At 41.6% G+C, this 19,971-nt stretch overlaps 1 protein-coding gene across 3 annotated transcripts in view; it reads left to right on the top strand.

The window, feature by feature from the left end:
- Nucleotides 1-16,428, top strand: part of LOC124261805 — a 66,534-nt gene extending 50,106 nt beyond the window's left edge. For 2 of the 3 annotated variants that reach the window (XM_046696172.1, XM_046696173.1), the window contains exons 6-15: nucleotides 480-575; nucleotides 1,283-1,413; nucleotides 2,215-2,312; nucleotides 2,973-3,057; nucleotides 4,619-4,690; nucleotides 5,392-5,490; nucleotides 6,830-6,988; nucleotides 8,170-8,265; nucleotides 9,673-9,850; nucleotides 13,666-16,428. In XM_046696172.1, coding sequence (XP_046552128.1) covers nucleotides 480-575; nucleotides 1,283-1,413; nucleotides 2,215-2,312; nucleotides 2,973-3,057; nucleotides 4,619-4,690; nucleotides 5,392-5,490; nucleotides 6,830-6,988; nucleotides 8,170-8,265; nucleotides 9,673-9,850; nucleotides 13,666-13,685 — 1,034 coding nt within the window. In that variant the 3' untranslated portion in view covers nucleotides 13,686-16,428. Of the gene's footprint in view, nucleotides 1-479; nucleotides 576-1,282; nucleotides 1,414-2,214; nucleotides 2,313-2,972; nucleotides 3,058-4,618; nucleotides 4,691-5,391; nucleotides 5,491-6,829; nucleotides 6,989-8,169; nucleotides 8,266-9,672; nucleotides 9,851-11,567; nucleotides 11,973-13,665 lie in introns of those variants that run through there. The other variant, XM_046696174.1, reaches the window with a different exon arrangement.
- The last annotated feature ends 3,543 nt before the right edge of the window (nucleotides 16,429-19,971 follow it).

The raw sequence follows: 19,971 nt of genomic DNA, 5'->3' as shown, positions 1-19,971 counted from the left end.
GTATGTCCTTTCATCTTGTGGAACCCATACCTGCTACTGACAGGTGTTGTGTACTTCTCAATGACTCGTTCCATGATTTGCAAAATGGTTGATTGGTGCCATGAAAACCATTTTTAGGTTACTCATGTATCAAGTGCATAAGGTTAAATTAAAGTGACTGTTTGCCTAAAGAGGGGTTACCATATTATTATTTATCCAGTTTTAAATGGATACAATTTCAAATTATGTACAGTTGTGAATTTTATTTTTGTGATCCTTAGCAAAGTGTGAGTAGTATATAATGGAGCTGACTATGGTAACACTGACAACAGGGCAAGATCAAGATCTTCATTTGTGGCTGATGATATGATGGGTCATTGTCTTTCATTGTATGATTTGCATGCATTGTAGTTCTAGTAATGTCAGAAAAACCATGGTCGTTCATTATACATTGTTTCCACTTTACCGTAATTAGATTCTAAGGAAGCTTTTCTTTGCAGGGATGTTCACTGCCACCAAGTACACGTTGTACGGGGAGACTGACCTGTTTGTAGATGGGGGCATACTCTGCAACTACCCCATCCATTGTTTTGATGGTAAGACCATTGTATTGTATCCGGTACCTTTACATAGCATCTGTTTGGCGTAGAGCACGTGTTTGTATTTCAGGCTAGTATCTCCCCATGGCTTCTGTTTGACATATAACACATGTTTGTTTGTATTCAAGGCTGGTATCTCTCCATGGCGTCTGTTTGGCATAGAACGCGTGTTTGTTATAATCCAGGCTAGTATCTGTCCATGGCGTCTGTTTGGCATATAACACATGTTTGTTTGTATTCAAGGCTGGTATCTCTCCATGGCGTCTGTTTGACATATAACACATGTTTGTTTGTATTCAAGGCTGGTATCTCCACATGGCGTCTGTTTGGCATATAACACATGTTTGTTTGTATTCAAGGCTGGTATCTCTCCATGGCGTCTGTTTGGCATATAACACATGTTTGTTTGTATTCAAGGCTGGTATCTCTCCATGGCGTCTGTTTGGCATATAACACATGTTTGTTTGTATTCAAGGCTGGTATCTCTCCATATCGTCTGTTTAGCATAATGCATATACTGGACAAAAATAGATAGGGATATACGTAAATTTTGAAATTATGAATGATCTATTTATTCATTGACACACTGATAAAATATCAATCATAAAAATACAAATATCCCTAACTTATTTTACCCAGTATATGGTACTTTGTTGGTACCTCTCCATGGCGTCTGTTTGACATATAACACGTTTGTATTCCAGGCTGGTACCTCTCCATGGCGCAAGGAGACAGTTTCATCCAAAGACTTCAGCCTCTCAGTGATCTACCGCGTCTGTTCGATAGGAAGAACAGATTCGGTGACTACAACAACAAAACCCTCGGGTTGCTACTGGTCAGTATCACACAGGCTTCCCCTTCGGGCCAATGTCCAGCGTATAATGTACACAGATAATTCACACACGTAAACAGTCTTTACCCGCATGTATCAACATTATATCATCAATCATGGGGGGCGGTCGGGTAGCCTAATGGTTAAAGGGTCCGCTCGTCACGCTGAAGACCCAGGTTCGATTCCCCATATGGGTACAATGAGTGATTCCGATTTCTGTTGTCCCCTGTCGTGATATTGCTGGAATACTGTTAAAAGCGGCGTAAAACCAAACTCACTCACTCATCAATCATTGATCGTTTCTCTTGCTATCAATCACAGGTTCACCCAACCATGCATTTACAAGCTGTCGTGACAAATCTGGACAAAAATGCAGCCTGCAACCTTCACATAAAACAACATTCACTCTCAGTTGCGTAATTCTGTAAATGACCCGTGAAAATCCGGGTTAGAATTCATCATCAGCAATCATGCTTGCCGTAAGCGGCGTCTAATAGGATCGGGTGGTCAGGCTCGCTGACTTAGTTGACACATGGCATCCCCGTTGTGTAGATCGATGCTCATGCTGTTTATCACTGGATTTCTGGCCCAGCCTCGATTTTCACAGACTGCCGACATATAGCGGAGTGCGGCGTTAAACAACCAACCAAACCAACCATTCTGTAAATGAAGCATGAGTCAAACAATTGTGCATGGTTCAGACACGGCTGTGAAATTAGCTGTTTCAATCAGCGGTGGTTATTGCGATTTGATACCTCTGACTGACCACTTGGGAAGTTCATGTCAGAATCTGTATTATTTCAGTACGCTGACACCGAGAGAGACGTACTGAGATACACCCTGGAGAAGAGGATCGGCGTCCTGGCACCCGAGAGGCCGTCGGCGGACACCAAGCTGTATATGTACGTACATCATACATTGGAAGACAGTTTCGGTTTTCTTTGGGCGCGTAAGTTTGACGTGGAAGAAAGATTGAATAGATGAGTGTTGCCACTTGAGAAAGCTCAGGAGTACTATAAAAAAAGAAAAAAATAACCTAGAAGCATGTTCAAGATGAATCTGGGATTCGAACCCAGTTTCATGGGGCTTCTCAGGCATGTCCCCCAAGTCCCGTTTTGTGCTACGTAGCTGATACTATTTCTTTTACATCAGAACATCATGTGTTTTTAATACTGTTTGAAATAAAGTCACTTGTGCTTCAATTAATGAATTTGTTAGATATTCGCCACTTATTCATTCAAACAGAACAAAACCCATGCTAATCTTGTCTCCTCAATAATCCCTGTTCAACAATCAGTCAATCTGTACAATAATTGGGTTAATTAATCAGGCAATGTACACAATGACTGAGTGAATCAGGCAATGTACACATTGACTGGTTATTTCAGTCATTGTACACATTGACTGATTGTACACATTGACTGTAACATCACGTACACTCACTCTACATCACTGTACGCAAAGTATGACTCACACATACAAAATGTGAATTCATAATAAATACTTTTTTTCTCTAAAGAAACGATCTATGCATAATACTTACTGATATTTTCTATGTCTAGACAACGGATGAAGAAACAAAAGGACATCGAGAAAGCTGAGAGGGAACACTGTAGAGTGGTGAGGGCAGTGGATGCCTTCTTGAAGGTAGGATTACTCTGCAGCATTGTTAGTTGCAGAACGCGGCGAATAGTCTAGCTGCATGATAAGGGGCTGGAATTGATGGAGCTGAACAATCCAGTGATTGTCAACATGAGCATAGGAGGGGTTTATTGCCGATTTAACAGCGTTTCAGTTATATTTTTACATGCACACTTAATGAGGGGGACATACCGAAGGGGTGGGTTCCCAGGTCAAGCGTGTGCAATGGTGCTGACAAACATGGAACTAAACGTGATTGGAGGTGAGGTGAAATTGGGTTTTACGTCGTGCTTGAGAATATTTCGCTCATATGACGACGTGCATGCGTGTGTATGTGTATGTGCGGCTGCTTGTCCAGACTGAAGCTGGTTTTATAGTGCCAGCTCACTGAGATACCATGCCGCAGTTAAGCATGAATACCCCACTCAGACACATTATACTGACTCCGAGCCGACCAGTCCTTGTTGTACCCATTAATGCCGAGCGCCAGGCAGGGACCAACAAGTACCATATTTTAACGTCTTTTGGTATGACGCGGCCGGGGATCGAACCCGCGACCTTAATCTCTCCGGGCGGACGCTCTAACCACTACACCACGGAGGCGGTAACACATGTCCGGAGCTATATTCGGCGCCGTAACCCTAACCCCTCGCTCACAGAACAGGAGGGATACGTTCAATGTAGATATTTACAATTGCGTAGATCGACGCTCATGCAGTTGATCAGTGGATTGTCTGGCCCAGACTCGATTGTTTACGGACCGCTGCCCAAAACAGGAATATTGAAATAGAAAGACAACACAGTGCGATTATTTCTGGCATATTCGTACATCTTTGAATCAGGGCTGAATATGAATAGGGGTACTTGACTCCAAGTTGTCGCGAGTGCCGCAATTCCATTCGAGTTAGGGGCGGTGGGGTAGCCTGGAGGTTAAAGTGTTCGCTCGTCACGCCGAAGACCCGCGTTTGATTCCCCACATGGGTACAATGTGTGAAGCCCATTTCTGGTGTCCCCCGCCGTGATATTACTGGAATATTGCTAAAAGCGGCGTAAAACCAAACTCACTCAATCACTCACTCCATTCGAGTTGCCTCCCGTGACAGAATCTGATTCTAGATTCGCATCCCGGATTCGTTCTGGTTGTGATCTTTGGCTCGTAATCATCACAGCTCTGACCGTTGTGTAATGATCGAGGACAAGCTGAGTCACTCGAGGCCTTTCTCCCACCTTTACTCTCACATGTCGTGATACAACTGAAATACTGTTCAAAGCGCGGTGAACTCGAGGCTCGTGTAGTCAATCACTGCACTGTGTGGTCCAGACCTATTTGCAATCGAACTTTTTTGCAGGGTTTAATGATAAACCCAAAACTATGAGGGGCGGTGGGGTAGCCTAGTGGTTAAAGCGTTCGCTCGTCACACCGAAGACCCCGGTTCGATTCCCCACATGGTTACAATGTGTGAAGCCCATTTCTGGTGTTCTCCGCCGTGATAATGCTGGAATATTGCTAAAAGCTCACTTACTCACTCACTCATAAACATAAATTTTGGAACTGATTTTCTCACAGGTGCTGAAGAAACATAATTTGGACGACAATGATGTCATAGAAAGAACGGAGCTTGAAGATGCTTTTAAAGACGTGAGTATAGTAACTGGGGAAGTTTAGTAAATTTGTAATATTTTCCCTCGATATGATCCGTGAAATACGTTCACTATGTCAGGTACAAATATCGAGATAGGCCTCTTTCATTCGGCAGTAAACCCTTTGTACACGGTAAAGTATCTGTTAACCTTCTAGCGCAGTTTTACATGTATACTTCCCAGGGAGTTGAAAATGAATAGCGAGTGTGCAGTGATCCATGTAACGGGGAAATAATGTCAGCACCTGAGCACGAATCTTGTGTGTGGCTTGAACAATAAACACACACATTATTATTGTAATAATTAATATCTAGTTATTATAATCTGACGGCACGTTTTATTTTAGAATTTGAAAATGTATAAGAACTACAGCTTGTTCAGCTTGACCTGAGCTACTCTACATATGCATGACCCAGGAGGTCAAATGGCACAAACGGCAGGTCGAGTTAACCTCATTAAATAGGGGAGCAGAGAATGATAAACGGCGACCTTGTCTCTGCTGCTCTGACATGTTGACGATCAACTGACAGAGGTGCACCCCTTCACAATAATAGACCCAACCAGTTTTGACACCGTCACGCAAAGCATTAGTATTCACTTGATCAGGTCAAGCTGAACAAGCTGTAGTTGTCACGCTGTGGAATCACTGTTCAAATTGGCCTCAATCCCAACTGACTCACTAACTCAATGTTCTCCCAGGAAGAAGCTTTTCCTCGGAGTGAGGCTGAAATCCTTTTCGGCGAGGATGTGGATGTACAGAAGGCGTTTGAAATCCTCGACCAAGATGGAAACGGACAGGTACATGTGCAGCATACTACGTTTGTAATGAGTGAGTGAGTGAGTTTAGTTTTACGCCGCACTCAGCAATATTCCAGCTATATAGCGGCAATCTGTAAATAATCGAGTCGGGACCAGACAACCCAGTGATCAACAGCATGAGCATCGATCTGCGCAATTGGGAACCGATGACATGTGTCAACCAAGTCAGCGAGCCTGACCACCCAATCCCGTTAGTCGCCTCTTACGACAAGCATGGGTTACTGAAGATTCATTCTTACCCGGATCTTCACGGGTCTGTTTGTAACGAACACGTTTAGAACGAACTAACGGAAATAACGCATTAAAAGTAGGGTTCGTTCATTCAATCTCGTGGTTACATTGTTTGAGTGTGTGAGTGAGTTTGGTTTTACTCCGCTTTTAGCAATATTCCAGCAATCTTTAAAAGTAGAATTTTTTTCTGGACAATCACGGCGGGGACACCACGGCGGGGAAGTGGGCTTCACACATTGTACCCATGTGGGGAATCGAACCCGAGTCTTCGGCGTGACGAGCGAACGCCTTAACCACTAGGCTACCCCACCGCCCCTACATTGTTCGATTCCCACAATGTTGTGTGAAGCCCATTTCTGGTGTCCCCCCGTCGTGCTGTTGCTGGGTTATTGCGGAAAGAGGCGTAAAACGTTTACTCAAAGATGCGTTTACCAAACCCATTCGCTTTCTTGACACATGCCTTACACTTTCTTTATAAATTATTGTTCGTATGATAACGATAACCAAGCAAAGTATTCAATTTAAAAATGCATTTTTAGTCAGGGTAAAATGAAGATAACCCTATTCTGTGTTTAGATTTTGAGAAGGGTCATCGCTGATTGAGCACGTTAAGCCCAATTGATTTAAATTGACATTTAAAGGTGTCGAAGTTAACGATGAACCACTCCGAATTTAGAACAGCATTTTTCCTTTTTCAACAGTTTACCCCAGCCCCATTCCACCAAACGACGGTAGCGCTGGTAAACCTGTGTTAAAGTACAGGTGATACTATCACCTTAGTTCTAAGATTGATTTGCGGAACGGACCCCAGGGCACCCATCCACAAAACGATTCCTGCGCTCAGGTGACTCCCATACGTGAACATAGATTTGCTCTGTGCATCGCCACCCAGGGGTCAGTTCAACAAAGCAATCTTAGTGCTAAGGCGAAACGTAACTCCCATACCTAAACATGGGCTAACGACAGTCTTAGAGCTAGCATCGCTTCATAGAACGGGGATTGGACTACCGTTTACATCACAACTGGATCCACAAGGCTAGCTTTGTGGAACTAGATCCAGGTCTAATGCAGTTCTTCTGTCTTGCAGATCAAGTATAACGAGCTCGTGACTTTCATAGAGGAACACGGCATTTGTCTGCAGACCCGTTTCCTTGGCTACCAGAGAAAGGAAGTCAAGAACCTATTCACGTTCTTGGACTGCCTCCAGTCGACTTTACTAACGAACGTGAAGAGGATTTATGTGGAGGTAATGGGATAGCTGTACCAATGGGATATGAACACACCAATAACAGCACGGTGTGCAAGCTTATGAAATTACCAGCTTGGTAGTGCTTAATGGACACTGATTTCCTAGTTGTCTTGGTTTACGGTGAACAGACTGATGTTTGGTATAATGATCCATATCAAGTATAAAAAAATTGTCAGTTTGTGCAAGAGAATTTGCAGTACAGTATATTTCACCATTGACTGAAGAGCTATATTTCCGAAACATTCAAACCAAAGTTTACATATACAACGTTGTATTTTTTCCAAATCAAAATATTATCTTTCCAATTATCTGTGATCTGTATCAATCCGAGACCATTAGTCAAAAGCAATTCATGGTTGAAATTATTCTTAGACTAGAAATCTTTGGATATGTGGAATAAATTAATCACTCCAGATTTGCAAAGTTCGAATCAGCGTTGATTACCGTATTTGCCTGTGCTTGTAAATCGTTTTCGTCAGGTGTTCGATTTTTCTTGACAGTGCATTCAGGTGTTGGTGTTAGATGGGAGTCGCATAGGTGTCTGTTGCACAGATCCGCAATCCAATCCGTATTGTTTGCTTAAAAATCGAAAATACATGTATAACTTGCTGTCTCAGTCTGCCTGAAGAGCTGTGTTGTTTTTGTCGTCTGCTGTGTGTCGGAGCGACTGGAGTGCACGTGTTGCACGAAATTCACGTGGTTGAAACGTGACACGTTACACCGGACACAAGAGAACACCGGAAGCTTTGGGATTGACACTCATGCAGTCTGTCAACAAAACGATCAACGATCACAAAATATTAACTCGTGCATGCTTTTGATCCCAAACGTACTGTGGCAGTTTGATTGTGAATCCCTTTATCACCTCCACATCTTCGTCTGTTCCCCAACTGCACCCTGGATGTCAGTGGAACACAAGCGTGTTTCCCTGTAGGTAAAAGGCGGTTGGGTAGTCTAGTGGGTTATGCGTTCGCTCATCACACCGGAGGTCCAGGTTCGATTCTGTAATGTACATCGTGTAAACCCCAGTTTCTATGACCTATGCAAAAAAGCGGCATGAAACCAAACTCACAGCCAGTCATATGTTTGTGGCGCATTGCACATCTCGTGCGTTATAACATTTGTCGACATTCTGATCTTAAAGGCGTAGTTTTAATCTGACTGTAATTTCATTGTAGGAGAGAGACATCGGACGTACGGTGGGCATAAACACTGGCCATGTCGGCACGTCTGACTTCATCCTTGAAGAAGAGGATCGGGAGTTTGTGGTGCAGGTGAGTATAGAGATTCCCATCATTTGTTGCTTGTAATTCCTTCAGTTAGCTCCTCCCACACATTGGTCTTCAGTATCCATGTTTGTCGTAAGAGCCCAGATAACATTCGGACGTTGGCACAACGTTGGCAATGTTGACAAAACCATTACCAACGTTTGGCCAACGTCTGAATGCTATCTGGGAGGCGACTAACGGGATCGGGTGGTCAGGCTCGCTGACTTGGTTGACACATGTCATCGTATCCCCATTGCTTAGGTTGATGCTCATGTTCTTCACTGGATTGTCTGGTCCAGACACGATCATTTACAGACCGCCGCCATATAGCTGGGATATTGCTGAGTGTTGCATTAAACAACAAACCAACCGGTCTAACCTTTACAGGAAGCGATTCTTTAGTGCTCTAGTTTCATTGCTTTCATGTGTGGTAGTTATGGTGATCTTATACAATATAGCTGTGGAGTGTTGCGTTATTTGTATCTAGAACCGCTTAATGTTGGGCGAATGACAGAACTGACTTCATGACCGCGGGTTGTGGTATTGACAAATGAACAATCATAAATCTTGCATTCAGGGAATCGAACCCACGATCAGCGAAATCACGGTGCTCCTATAGGACTCAATACTAAATACAGCAGACTCTCCCTCGATTATAGCAATCCTATTTCCAGGAAGTGCATGATTACTCTTTTAATGTATTTATCAAAATGTCAAGATAATGAACAAGTGCTTTTTGTTCCAAATATTGGAGTTGATGACATATTTATAAGTAATGGGGACTATTCCCAGGGGACGTATCCAAACAATTTTGACTATTAATAAAACAGGACCTTTTGCCGCACAGAACCAAAAGGTTTTGTTCTCTGATCGGGAATAAAAATCACTGTGGTGCGAAACATTAAACAAATCTGACAGTGTTATCCGACTGCATCAGTCTGAAATCAATACTAGTTAATCGGTAGTAGGTAATTTCCCTTTAAGCTGAGTGTCAATCAATGTACATCATCAATCAGAGTTGCTATGCGTGCGCACCTTGTACTGAGAAATTGCAGGTTTGGTGTATCTGCTTTGAGGGATGATAGAGTTATCTCCCCTTAAATATGGTGTTTTTTTACCAACAGTGAGTGAGTGAGTTTAGGTTAACGTCGCTCTTAGCAATATTCCAGCTATATGGCGTCGGTCTGTAAATAATCCAGTCTGGACCAGACAATCCAGGGATCAACAGCCTGAGCATCGATCTACGCAATTGGGAACCGATGAAATGTATCAACCAAGTCAGCGACCACCCGATCCCGTTAGTCGCCTCTTACGACAAGCATGGGTTAATGAAGATCAATATTCTAACCCGGTCTTTTTGACTTACAGCATGGTAGAGTGTGTGCATATGATGTATGGTGTTACTTGTTCCAGAGGGGCTACAACTCATGTCGAGCGTTCCTACAGTATTTTGTGGTGGAGAATAACCCACCTATGAAAAAGACAGCACAGATTTGTGAAGACGGTAACGTTGACAATGATCAGAACCACGTAGAATTGGAACTCAAGGCCGAGGAGACGGTCATAAGCGACAAGGACGAGAAGGAGAGGCGTATGTATTGCTTGGATTCAGTGGTATATGTATATGTTGTATTGTATAGGCATGGATGTGCTCAAGGGTACTGTGTGGCAGAGACCAGTGTGAGTGAGTGAGCGAGTGAGCGAGTGAGCGAGTGAGTGAGTGAGTGAGTGAGGTTTTAGGCCGCTTTTGGCAATATTCCAGCAATATCACGGCGGGGGACACCCGAAATAGGCTTCACACATTGTACCCATGTGGGGAATCGAACCCGGGTCTTCGGTGTGAGGAGCGAACGCGTTAACCACTAGGCTACCCCAACGCCTCAGAGACCAGTGTGCGAAATATATAGTTTCCAAATTTGGCTTGCCAGTCGGGCTAGCTATGCCTGAAAGTTACTAGCCCACAAAATATTTCACTAGCCCCAAATTTGAATGTAGAAACTAAGCAAAAGATTACAAAAAGGTAACATACCATCATTTATCAGGGTATAATGTTGCATGGTTTAAAAGTGTATTATGATTTAACAAGTCGGAGAGAGTGATATATTTAAAATATGACGCCATGAAAATCCACTGGTCAGTCGGGCCAGTGACTGTGGAGATTTACTGCCCCGATTGGATTTTAACTAGCCACGGGCTAGCGGACCAGTGGCTATTTCGCACACTGCCAGAGAAGCAGATGCACACACTCTTACATAAAATCACGCGCTCCGCTCCTTGTCGAGAGGCAGGCAGGCATTATAATTATCATGGTTTAACTTTTATTACAGAATCAAGTTATCTTCCTCGCCAATCACCGTCTTGTAAAATGTGAAAAACATACAAGTATATGTGACGTCATCTGTTAGCGATCACTAGATGGAGTGTGTTTAGAGAATACATAAATGGTTTTTCAGTGTAAGTAAACTTAGGCTCAGTATTATTCGTTACACTGCTATACTGTATAGCAGTGTAACGAATAATACTGAGTCTAAGTTTACTTGGACTGATGTTTTTTGCACTTGTAATGGTGAATTCGTATTTCTTGCCCAGACTCGACTAGTTTTTACCACTGTCATATAGTTGGAATAATAAACCCAAAATTGTAAGTTGTTATCGTGTCAACAGTGGGATGTTTGATAAGCTCATTCAACTCACAAACATCCTATACGTTCCTCTTGAGACACAATTAAGACACAGCATCACAACGTGAAAGATAAGGGTATCCGGTATCCGTGATGATCCGGGTTAGAATGATTCTTTAGCAACCCATGCTTGTCGTGAGAGGCGACTAACGGGATCGGGTGTTGTTGTCAGACTCGTTTACGAAGTTGATGCATGTCATCGTTTCCCATTTTCGTAGGTCGATGTTCATGATATCAATCACTGGATTGTCTAGTCGAGATTCGATTATTTACAGACCGCCGCCATGTAGCTGGAATATTGCTGAGTGCGTCGTTAAACAACAACCAAACGCAGTGGCACAGATCGATGCTCATGATGTCAATCACTGGATTGTCTGGTCCAGATTCGATTATTTACAGACCGATGTCATATATTTGCTGAGTGTGGCGTTAAGCAACAAACAATCATACAAACAATCAAACAAACAAACAAAAGGCTATCAAGCGGGGGCAGTGTGAATTTTGAATTTCACAGACTTATCTTATACCTGTTCATTGCTTCAGATTGTGTTACAGGTGTTAACGGATGTCATACACTATTCGACAACGGACGTGGACACGTGACGTGCGTATTTTGATATTTTGCAGATCCTAACATGCAGTGATTACTACTAACATCAACCACTGACGCACGGACCGACGTACTTCAACGTCATGTAACGTTGTGGTCCGACACATGACCTTGTTTGGACAACGAATTTCTACAGCACTATTGTTTTGTTCACACTAACACGACGCACGCTTCACGACTGTAACCAACAATTGGGGTGTGACACTTTTAAAACAATTAACACCCTTCATAATATTTTTCGCAGCGCATGCCAACATCCAAACTGTTAAACTGATGTTTACATTGGGTGATTGTACAACACAATGCACGTCAAACATATTTGACATCTTTTTACGTATACGTTTCTAGCTCACCTTGACCTTAGACCAACGCGCCCTTAGCGCATGCGTAGTGTGTACGTTATCGTACTTCGTGCTGCGATATTGTCATTCATTGTTCAGAGCACTACAGTCACTCACTCAGAGTTAAGTTTACTTTTCCTAAGGAATATTACGTATAGATATCAGTAATCTTACATAATATTCCCTGATAATATTTGGCGGTTTTGTAGCTCCCTCGCGTAGGAGAATATAACAGTTATTATGTAATTTAGTCTTCTCGAGTTTGCGCACCCAGTTAACATTTCTGCCTATAATTTACTTTACTCCCTAGTGTGTCCCACTAAACAATATTGAAAATACTAGAACACATTATGAGGCAAAAAGTGCATGAGCATCATATTTCACACACCAACGCATTCACACACATAAAGACAGTCACTATGATCTCTCACGAATCGGGAAACTATGCACTGATCACACTATTAGGGCAGCAGTTTTAGTTTTTGTGCTTCTCATCGCCCGACCGACCCTTCAAATTTTATTGCCGACACCCCCCTCCCAAATTAAAAAAACCCAAAACAAAAAAAACCAAAACAAACAAACAACAACCACAACCCCCCCAAAAAACTTGTTTTTTCATTCCAACACCACCGACCCGAACCTAAAACGTACCGCCTCGTCATATAAAATGTTATCTATCTAAATTGTGTTAATCAGTCTCTGTCACGAGTCCAAGGAACGCGAGAAATTGTAACAAGAATTACAATAAATGAGAGTCAAGAACATTATTTAGATGATTTTGTCTTGATTAATTAATGGAATTACTTATGGAATGATTATAGTCACACACAGCAACGCGTTATACGTTTGTTGCTAAAAGCAATCGGATACACATGGATTAATATAGGTCTAGTCTAATTTTATATTATTGTGAATAACAAACGCAAAAAACTACCATTCGATATACTAGTGTGATCACTTACCGCGCAATAACACCAGTGAAGAATTTCATATTCAAAATCGTCAAGGGAAAAGAATAGTTTTGAGTTAAGTGCTTACTTATATACTACTAAATGCTATTCAACGTTTGAAGTTATCTGACTGGTTGTTTAGAGATGATCTACGAACAGGCTGCAATTTTAGAAGGACCCGATGCATGATACGCTTCATTTCATAACGGGAACTAGTCAAAAGGGCCGGAGGACAAAAGGGCCGAGAAGTGCCTTCATAACCACCCCCCCAACCCCCACCCAAATAAATATGTCTGTATACAACAGTATCCCAAATCGTATTGTGAGCTAGCACAGCGTTCCTGTCTGGATTTCCGTACTTTTCGCAGTCACGTATTTTGAGTAAACCTGTTAGTTCTAACATCATGATTATCCAGATGTTAGTGAACGAGTTTATATGCATACTGTGGCCAAAGCAGAAAATACCCGGTGATAATAAATATGTTCATAACCTTATGGCTATAAATAAGGGTGAGTTTGCTCACATTTACAACCGTATCGTGACTAAAACAACTTATAAATTCACCATTAATACATGTAAATTAGAACTACAAAAAAACATGGACAGTAAAACAACTAGAATATCACAGTTATGAATATAAAACTAGTATGTAAATCTGAAATATTTTAACTACAGAATATGAAAACTAGATTGCCAACAGCTGAAGGTAGATCACCATACTAGGAACCATGGGTTATAAATACGAAGCATTTGTATTTTTTAAAACCATATTGGCATCACTTAAAACGCTAAATTCATCCGTTTTCTATTTCTTCTATTTCAGTCCTGTTGGGTGACACGTGAGGTTTTGGGATCAGAAGACACCTTTCACTTGACACCTGATCTTCATATATGTCTCAACAGGCATCTATCTGCCTTGCTGTCTCACTTGGAACACTATGATACGAATACCCAAATTAATGCATTTTTATGTTTGCATATTTGATGAATTAATTCACGAGGTATGAAACGTTTGCAGCATATAGTTTCATACCCACGCCTTGTGCACGTATCTGTTTAAAGATCTAATATTTCTTGGTATTTGGATGTCAACCTGATGTAAATTCTGGTTCTGGACCCCTGACACAACCTACGTAAGACACGTCTTTATTACCTGTGTAAGACACGTGTTAAATACGTGTCTTAGACACGTGTTTATTACCTGTGTATTGACATTTAAGTATATGTTTATTAGCTTTGAATTGTATTTTGACCATCTACAAATGGTGTTTTTTGGTACCCATTTATTGTATCTGAGACTATTTTCAAATGTGTGTTTGGTACCTCTGCTTTGTATTGGAAGCCATTTTCATGTATATGTTTAGTTCAGTGTCCACCGCTTGTACCAACATACTCAGATACTACTTCACCGTATCGTGACTGAGTGAGATTAAGCGACGTTCAAACAGCACTTCCACAAGACCGACAGGGAGACCAAACCTGGGTTACTTTCGTTCATCCATTTGGGGAGTTGACCTTGACTCTTCCATGATGAAGTTGAACCACTAGGTGGTCCTGTCGCCGTCTTCATGCTGTTGCCATCTATTGTGTAGGGAAGCGACGAAATGTACGAGAAAACAGACGTCTTCACGACGATAAAATACCAAAATATATTTCCATTCAAAGAAATTCCAGTTTTTACTTCTCAGGCTGTGTTTTGTTCGCCACATTTAAGTGTAGAGACTTTATGTTGCCAGATTGTTTCATCATTCTCATCAACACTGTGGTTCCATCCTGTCGTACTTTGTGACTATTGCAAGCAAAGTGAAACGCCAGTTATCTACACATGCAGGGCCATGGACGTGTTACTGAATAATTGGCAATACTACCGTTACGGCCAAAATTTCTGAAGTCTCTGGTTAATGGATTCCGCTGATCCTGAAATAATTAAAATGGAAAAAATATATAGTCTAAATGTGAAGTATCATCACAAATAAGTGAGGCAAATTTCATGTAGCATCATCATTATTTCATCCCTATAGCAACGACCATCGCTTAAATTCTCATGATACCAACGGGAGGAGGTTAGCACTACACACATTATTCAGATATTTGTTGACAATGAGAAACAAAGAACTGAATTATATATATGCACTATCTACCAACCAGGTTTTTGTTCCTTAACATAATTTCTAAGCAGATGGGTCAACTGTCGCTGGACGGTGAAAGAAGTTTTTTATTACTCTATTTTTTTCTGACGTATGATGTTTAAAAATAATACGAAGCTTTACAGACGAAGCATTACACTGGAACTTCTTTAATCCGGACCCTGTAAATCCGGACTCGCCGCAGTTAACCTATCGCCAGTTTGATAGGTCGGACAGGGTTAGAGTTGTCATACAAAATGGCAGATTGTGTCGGACTTCCTGATTGGTCAATCATGTTGGTTGATTGACAGGTCGTGAGAACCTAATTCAGACGATTGCGTAATCAGAGACATTTGTACGTATTTACGACACGTAAATGCAGGCATCGAGTAACGTTTTCGTCCAGATTAACGGGTATACACTGTGCACAGTGTACACATTCCATTTTAGTGACCAAGTATCAAGAAATAAAAAAGTGAAATACGATGAGGATTGATATCTGAAATAGACAGTAAAAATATATTGTGTTTAATTTCCAAGCTGTATATTTTAACACTGCTTTGTAGTCATCAGATACCACGTAAAGCTGCTTCAACTGAATTGAACTCTTACTGTTCTTTACATATCAATTATATCTTGTGTCATGCATGTCCATTTTACGTTTTAAAATGACAAAACTCACGTTGTTATATCAAAGTTATTGTTATTGAAATACACCGCAAAACAGAGGTACACGTTCTTCGCAAGTTAATATAGGGAAGGGTTGACTTATAGGTACCCATCGAGAGCTAAAAGAGGTTTTCTTGTTCGTGTCAATGTCGGGGAGTTCTCTTCTTGCACAGCTTTCTTTTGGCAGTGAATGACACTTGTGTGTGCAAGAAGGGGCTTCCTTTGAATTGGATTTACGACACGTGTCCAATCCTTGTATGTGTTTGTTTGTTGTTTAACACCACATCCAGCAATATCACAGCTTTGTTACGGCGGTTAGTTAAGAAACTAGACTGGACCAGTGGTTGATATGATGAGCACAGTAACGCGCAACTGGGATACGATGTATCAGGCATTTAACCAGACGATTCCGTTCATTGCCTCTTACCAGCATGGGATGCTGTTGATCACGGGATTGTCTGGTCCAGACTCGATTATTTACAGACCGCCGCCATATAGCTGAGTGCGGCGTTAAACAACAACTAATAAATATAACAAGCATGGCTTGCTGAAGCCCAATTCTGACCCGGATTTATTACGGAGCCACTCTATTTTTAATTCTAATTTGACTTTGTTCAACACAATCGAATTTTGCTAACACGACTTTTTACGTGTTATTACACTGTATAACGAGCTATGTCATTAATCTTAGTTTCTGCGCTGTCTGCAATGTGATGGTTTTCACTGAACAATCAAGATTTGATATGGTTTTGCCAAATCTGTTTTCTTTGAATAAATACAAATACAACTTCCTCTACAATGTGCTTTTTATGGTTTTAAAAGGATTTTAGGACCTGATGGTAATCACACGGGAAACTCTTCACAATATACAACTGCTCATATTTTATCTTCATGTCGAATTTCGAGATCTGACTGGTTCTTGTGATCTTGATGAAATACCACGTGTCCTAAATTCCGGAGCGAGAGAATATATCCATTATACCCCATCACTAAGAAATCAGGCTGCATGTGGATTACTGGGGCGACTGAATCCCTTAAAACCGACACCTCGGGAACAGGCTGCATGTGAGTTTCTTACAGGGAAAATAAATCTTGTACCTGCCTCGAAGAAATTTGGCTGCAAGTGGATTTAAAAGAGAGAAGAAATCCTTTAAACCCCACCACGAAGAAAACAGGCTGCACTTGGAGTGAGTGAGTTAAAATTTAAAGTTACATCGGCAATATTTCAGCCATATCGTGACTACAGCAGGTTTTAAGTCGCCATACATACATGAAAAGCCTGTCAACGAAGGACAGTAAAAATAACTAGAATATCACAGATATATTTGTAAAACTAGCATGAAAATCTGAAATATCTTAACTTCAAAAGACAATGTAATTAAAAAAACGGGCTATAGATCGCCAACAACTGAAGCTAAGTGAGTGAGTGAGTTAAGATATACAGTCACATCGGCAACATTTCAGCCATATCGTGACTAAAGCAAGTTTTAAATTCAACATAAATGCATGTTGATTATAAAAACCTGTCATCGAAGGACAGTGAAACCAACTAGAATATCACAGTATCAAGAAACAAAACTAGCATCTCTCCCTAAAATTGAATTTCAAATAAGGACATCACAATATACAAATTGACTATAGGTCGCAAACAACAGAAGGTAGATCAGCACACTAGGGACCAGGCTGCACAATACTGACTGGGAGAGTGAATCCCTTATAACCCTCCTCAAAGTAACCTGCATTCTTGTTTATGAGTCAATGAGTGAGTAAGTGAGTTAATATTTAGCGTCACATTGGCAATAACTCAGCCATATCGTGACGAAAACAATTTATAAATGGAAGATGAATACATTTCCATGATTGAAACCCTTCGACGATGGACAGTAAAACTACTATAGTATCACACATATTAAGATAAAACTAGAATGTTATCATAAAAACATATCACTATAGACAACAATACAATATAAAATCGGTCTAATGATCACTACCAACTGAAGGGAGGTCACCATGCTAGGGACCATGGGGACTTGCAGTACTTTTGCTACCCGCATGGACCCTAGCTGGATTTACACCATCCCCTCAGCGGTTGGTGATTATGAGTCAATGAAAGGAGTGCGTGAGTTTAGTTTTACGCCGCATTCAGCAATATTCCAGCTACATGGCGGCAATGAATGGGGTGAGTGAGTGAGTGTGTGAGTTAAGATTTACAGTCACATCGGCAATATTTCAGCCATATTGTGACTAAAACAAGTGACCCATGAAGGTCCGGGTAAGAATATTTACCTTCAGTAACCCATGCTTGTCGTAAGAGGCGACTAACGGGATCGGGTGGTCAGGCTCGCTGGCTTGGTTGACACATGTCATCGTATCCCAACTACATAGATCGCTGCTCGTGCTGTTGATCACGGGAAGATCAATTCTAACCCTGATCTTCACGGGTTAATACAATTCGGGGTATGTGTGTTTTTATGGATGCCGCGTTAGGTTTTATATACTACTCAACGTTTGGTGAGGATGACGTTGTGATGGTACAAAAATGATCGAATATGTAAAAAAAAAATATCCCGTCACACAATGATTGGGTAATCATGTTTCATGGTGATGGGACAGTGGCATGTAATCATTGGCATGAAGTGCTTGAGAATAGGGGAGGGTCTTTCAACATCGTCCACATTGACTCTGCAACAACTGAATGCACGCACATGTTTTCCCCGCCATATTCTACGTCAGGGACACCGTTTGCAGACCGAGGAATTATACAGATGCATAGTCATGCTTGATACTATCTTAACACAACGTCTTTGGTGTCAGGCAAAATATTACCAGCAAAGCATGGCATTGGTACCACGTTTCGATCATTTACTCAACGACATGCAGGTGGATATCAGCGTTCCACTTCACAATGTCCAACTTTTTATATGGCTCAGTTTGCGCTTCATGCCAACATGGGGGGCGGTGGGATAGCCTAGTGGTTAAAGGGTTCGCTCGTCACGACAAAGACCCGGGTTCGATTCCCCACATAGATACAATGTGTGAAGCCCATTTCTGGTGTCTCCCGCCGTGATATTGCTGGAATAGTACTAAAAGCGGCGTAAAACTAAATTCACTCAATCACTCATGCACACATACATGTATGTGCAACCTCGCAAACAACGGCATGTTACTTGTCATAGGACTTGCCACGCTATCTGCGGAACATTTTACTGCCCTTCAAAATAGACAACAGCACATGTAGTGTGAGGTGAGGTGAAATTTGGTTTAACGTCGTGCTTGAGAATATTTCGCTCATATGACGACGTGCATGCGTGTGTATGTGCGGCTGCTTGTATTAGTCCAGACTGAAGCTGGTTTTATAGTGCTAGCCCACTGAGATACCATGCCGCAGTGAAGCATGAATACCCCACTCAGACACATTATACTGACTCCGAGCCGACCAGTCCTTGTTGTACCCATTAATGCCGAGTGCCAGGCAGGGACCAACAAGTACCATATTTTAACGTCTTTTGGTATGACGCGGTCGGGGATCGAACCCGCTACCTTCCGTTCTCCGGGCGGACGCTCTAACCACTACACCACGGAGGCGGTCCACATGTTGTGTGCCTTTGCATCAAGAGCCAATGCTCCGCCTCCTGCAGTGCATCATCACGGGCCCTTGTAGTTGGATTTAGTTGTTTATTTACTTGATGGGGAAAATATAGATTTATCTATCAATATCATGTGTTACCATACCATGTGGTAGTCCACATTGCTGAGTGAGTGAGTGAGTTAAAACTTAACGTCACATCGGCAATATTGCAGCCATATCGTACCACATTGCTGAGATTTAAACCCGGTTGTATTACTCAACTAAAGAAACCGATCACAATGTCTACACATTTTGTTATTTAATAGATATCATTGTTAGGGAAATAAGGAAAAGATTGCAATGGCGATTTAAACATCTTGCTACGATCATTGATCGCAAACAAGCATGACATGTAAATCGCGAGTGGGTAAGTACATGTATGGTTATACACCGCTTTTAGCAATATTCCAGCAATATCCCGGCGGGGGACACGAGAAATGGGCTTCACACACTGTACCCATCTGGAGAATAGAACCCGGGTCTTCGGCATTCACCACTTTAGTTTAAAAAACATGTTCACCACTTACTGAATTTACTTTGAAAAGTAGTTAACATTTTTCAAAGAATATAAATAACGGAATGATATATTTACTAAACCATTCGCAATCATGGCTCACGCACAGATAGATCATACGTTAACTCCGTCCCATGGTCGGGAAAGAATATTAGTGCATCAAGGTTACATGTTTAAGAGCAATAAGAAGAC

The sequence above is a fragment of the Haliotis rubra genome, unplaced genomic scaffold (genome assembly GCF_003918875.1).
Source record: "Haliotis rubra isolate DU_JTF1 unplaced genomic scaffold, ASM391887v1 Scf81, whole genome shotgun sequence".
NCBI lineage: Eukaryota > Metazoa > Mollusca > Gastropoda > Lepetellida > Haliotidae > Haliotis > Haliotis rubra.
This window is presented reverse-complemented; position numbering and strand designations above follow the sequence as displayed.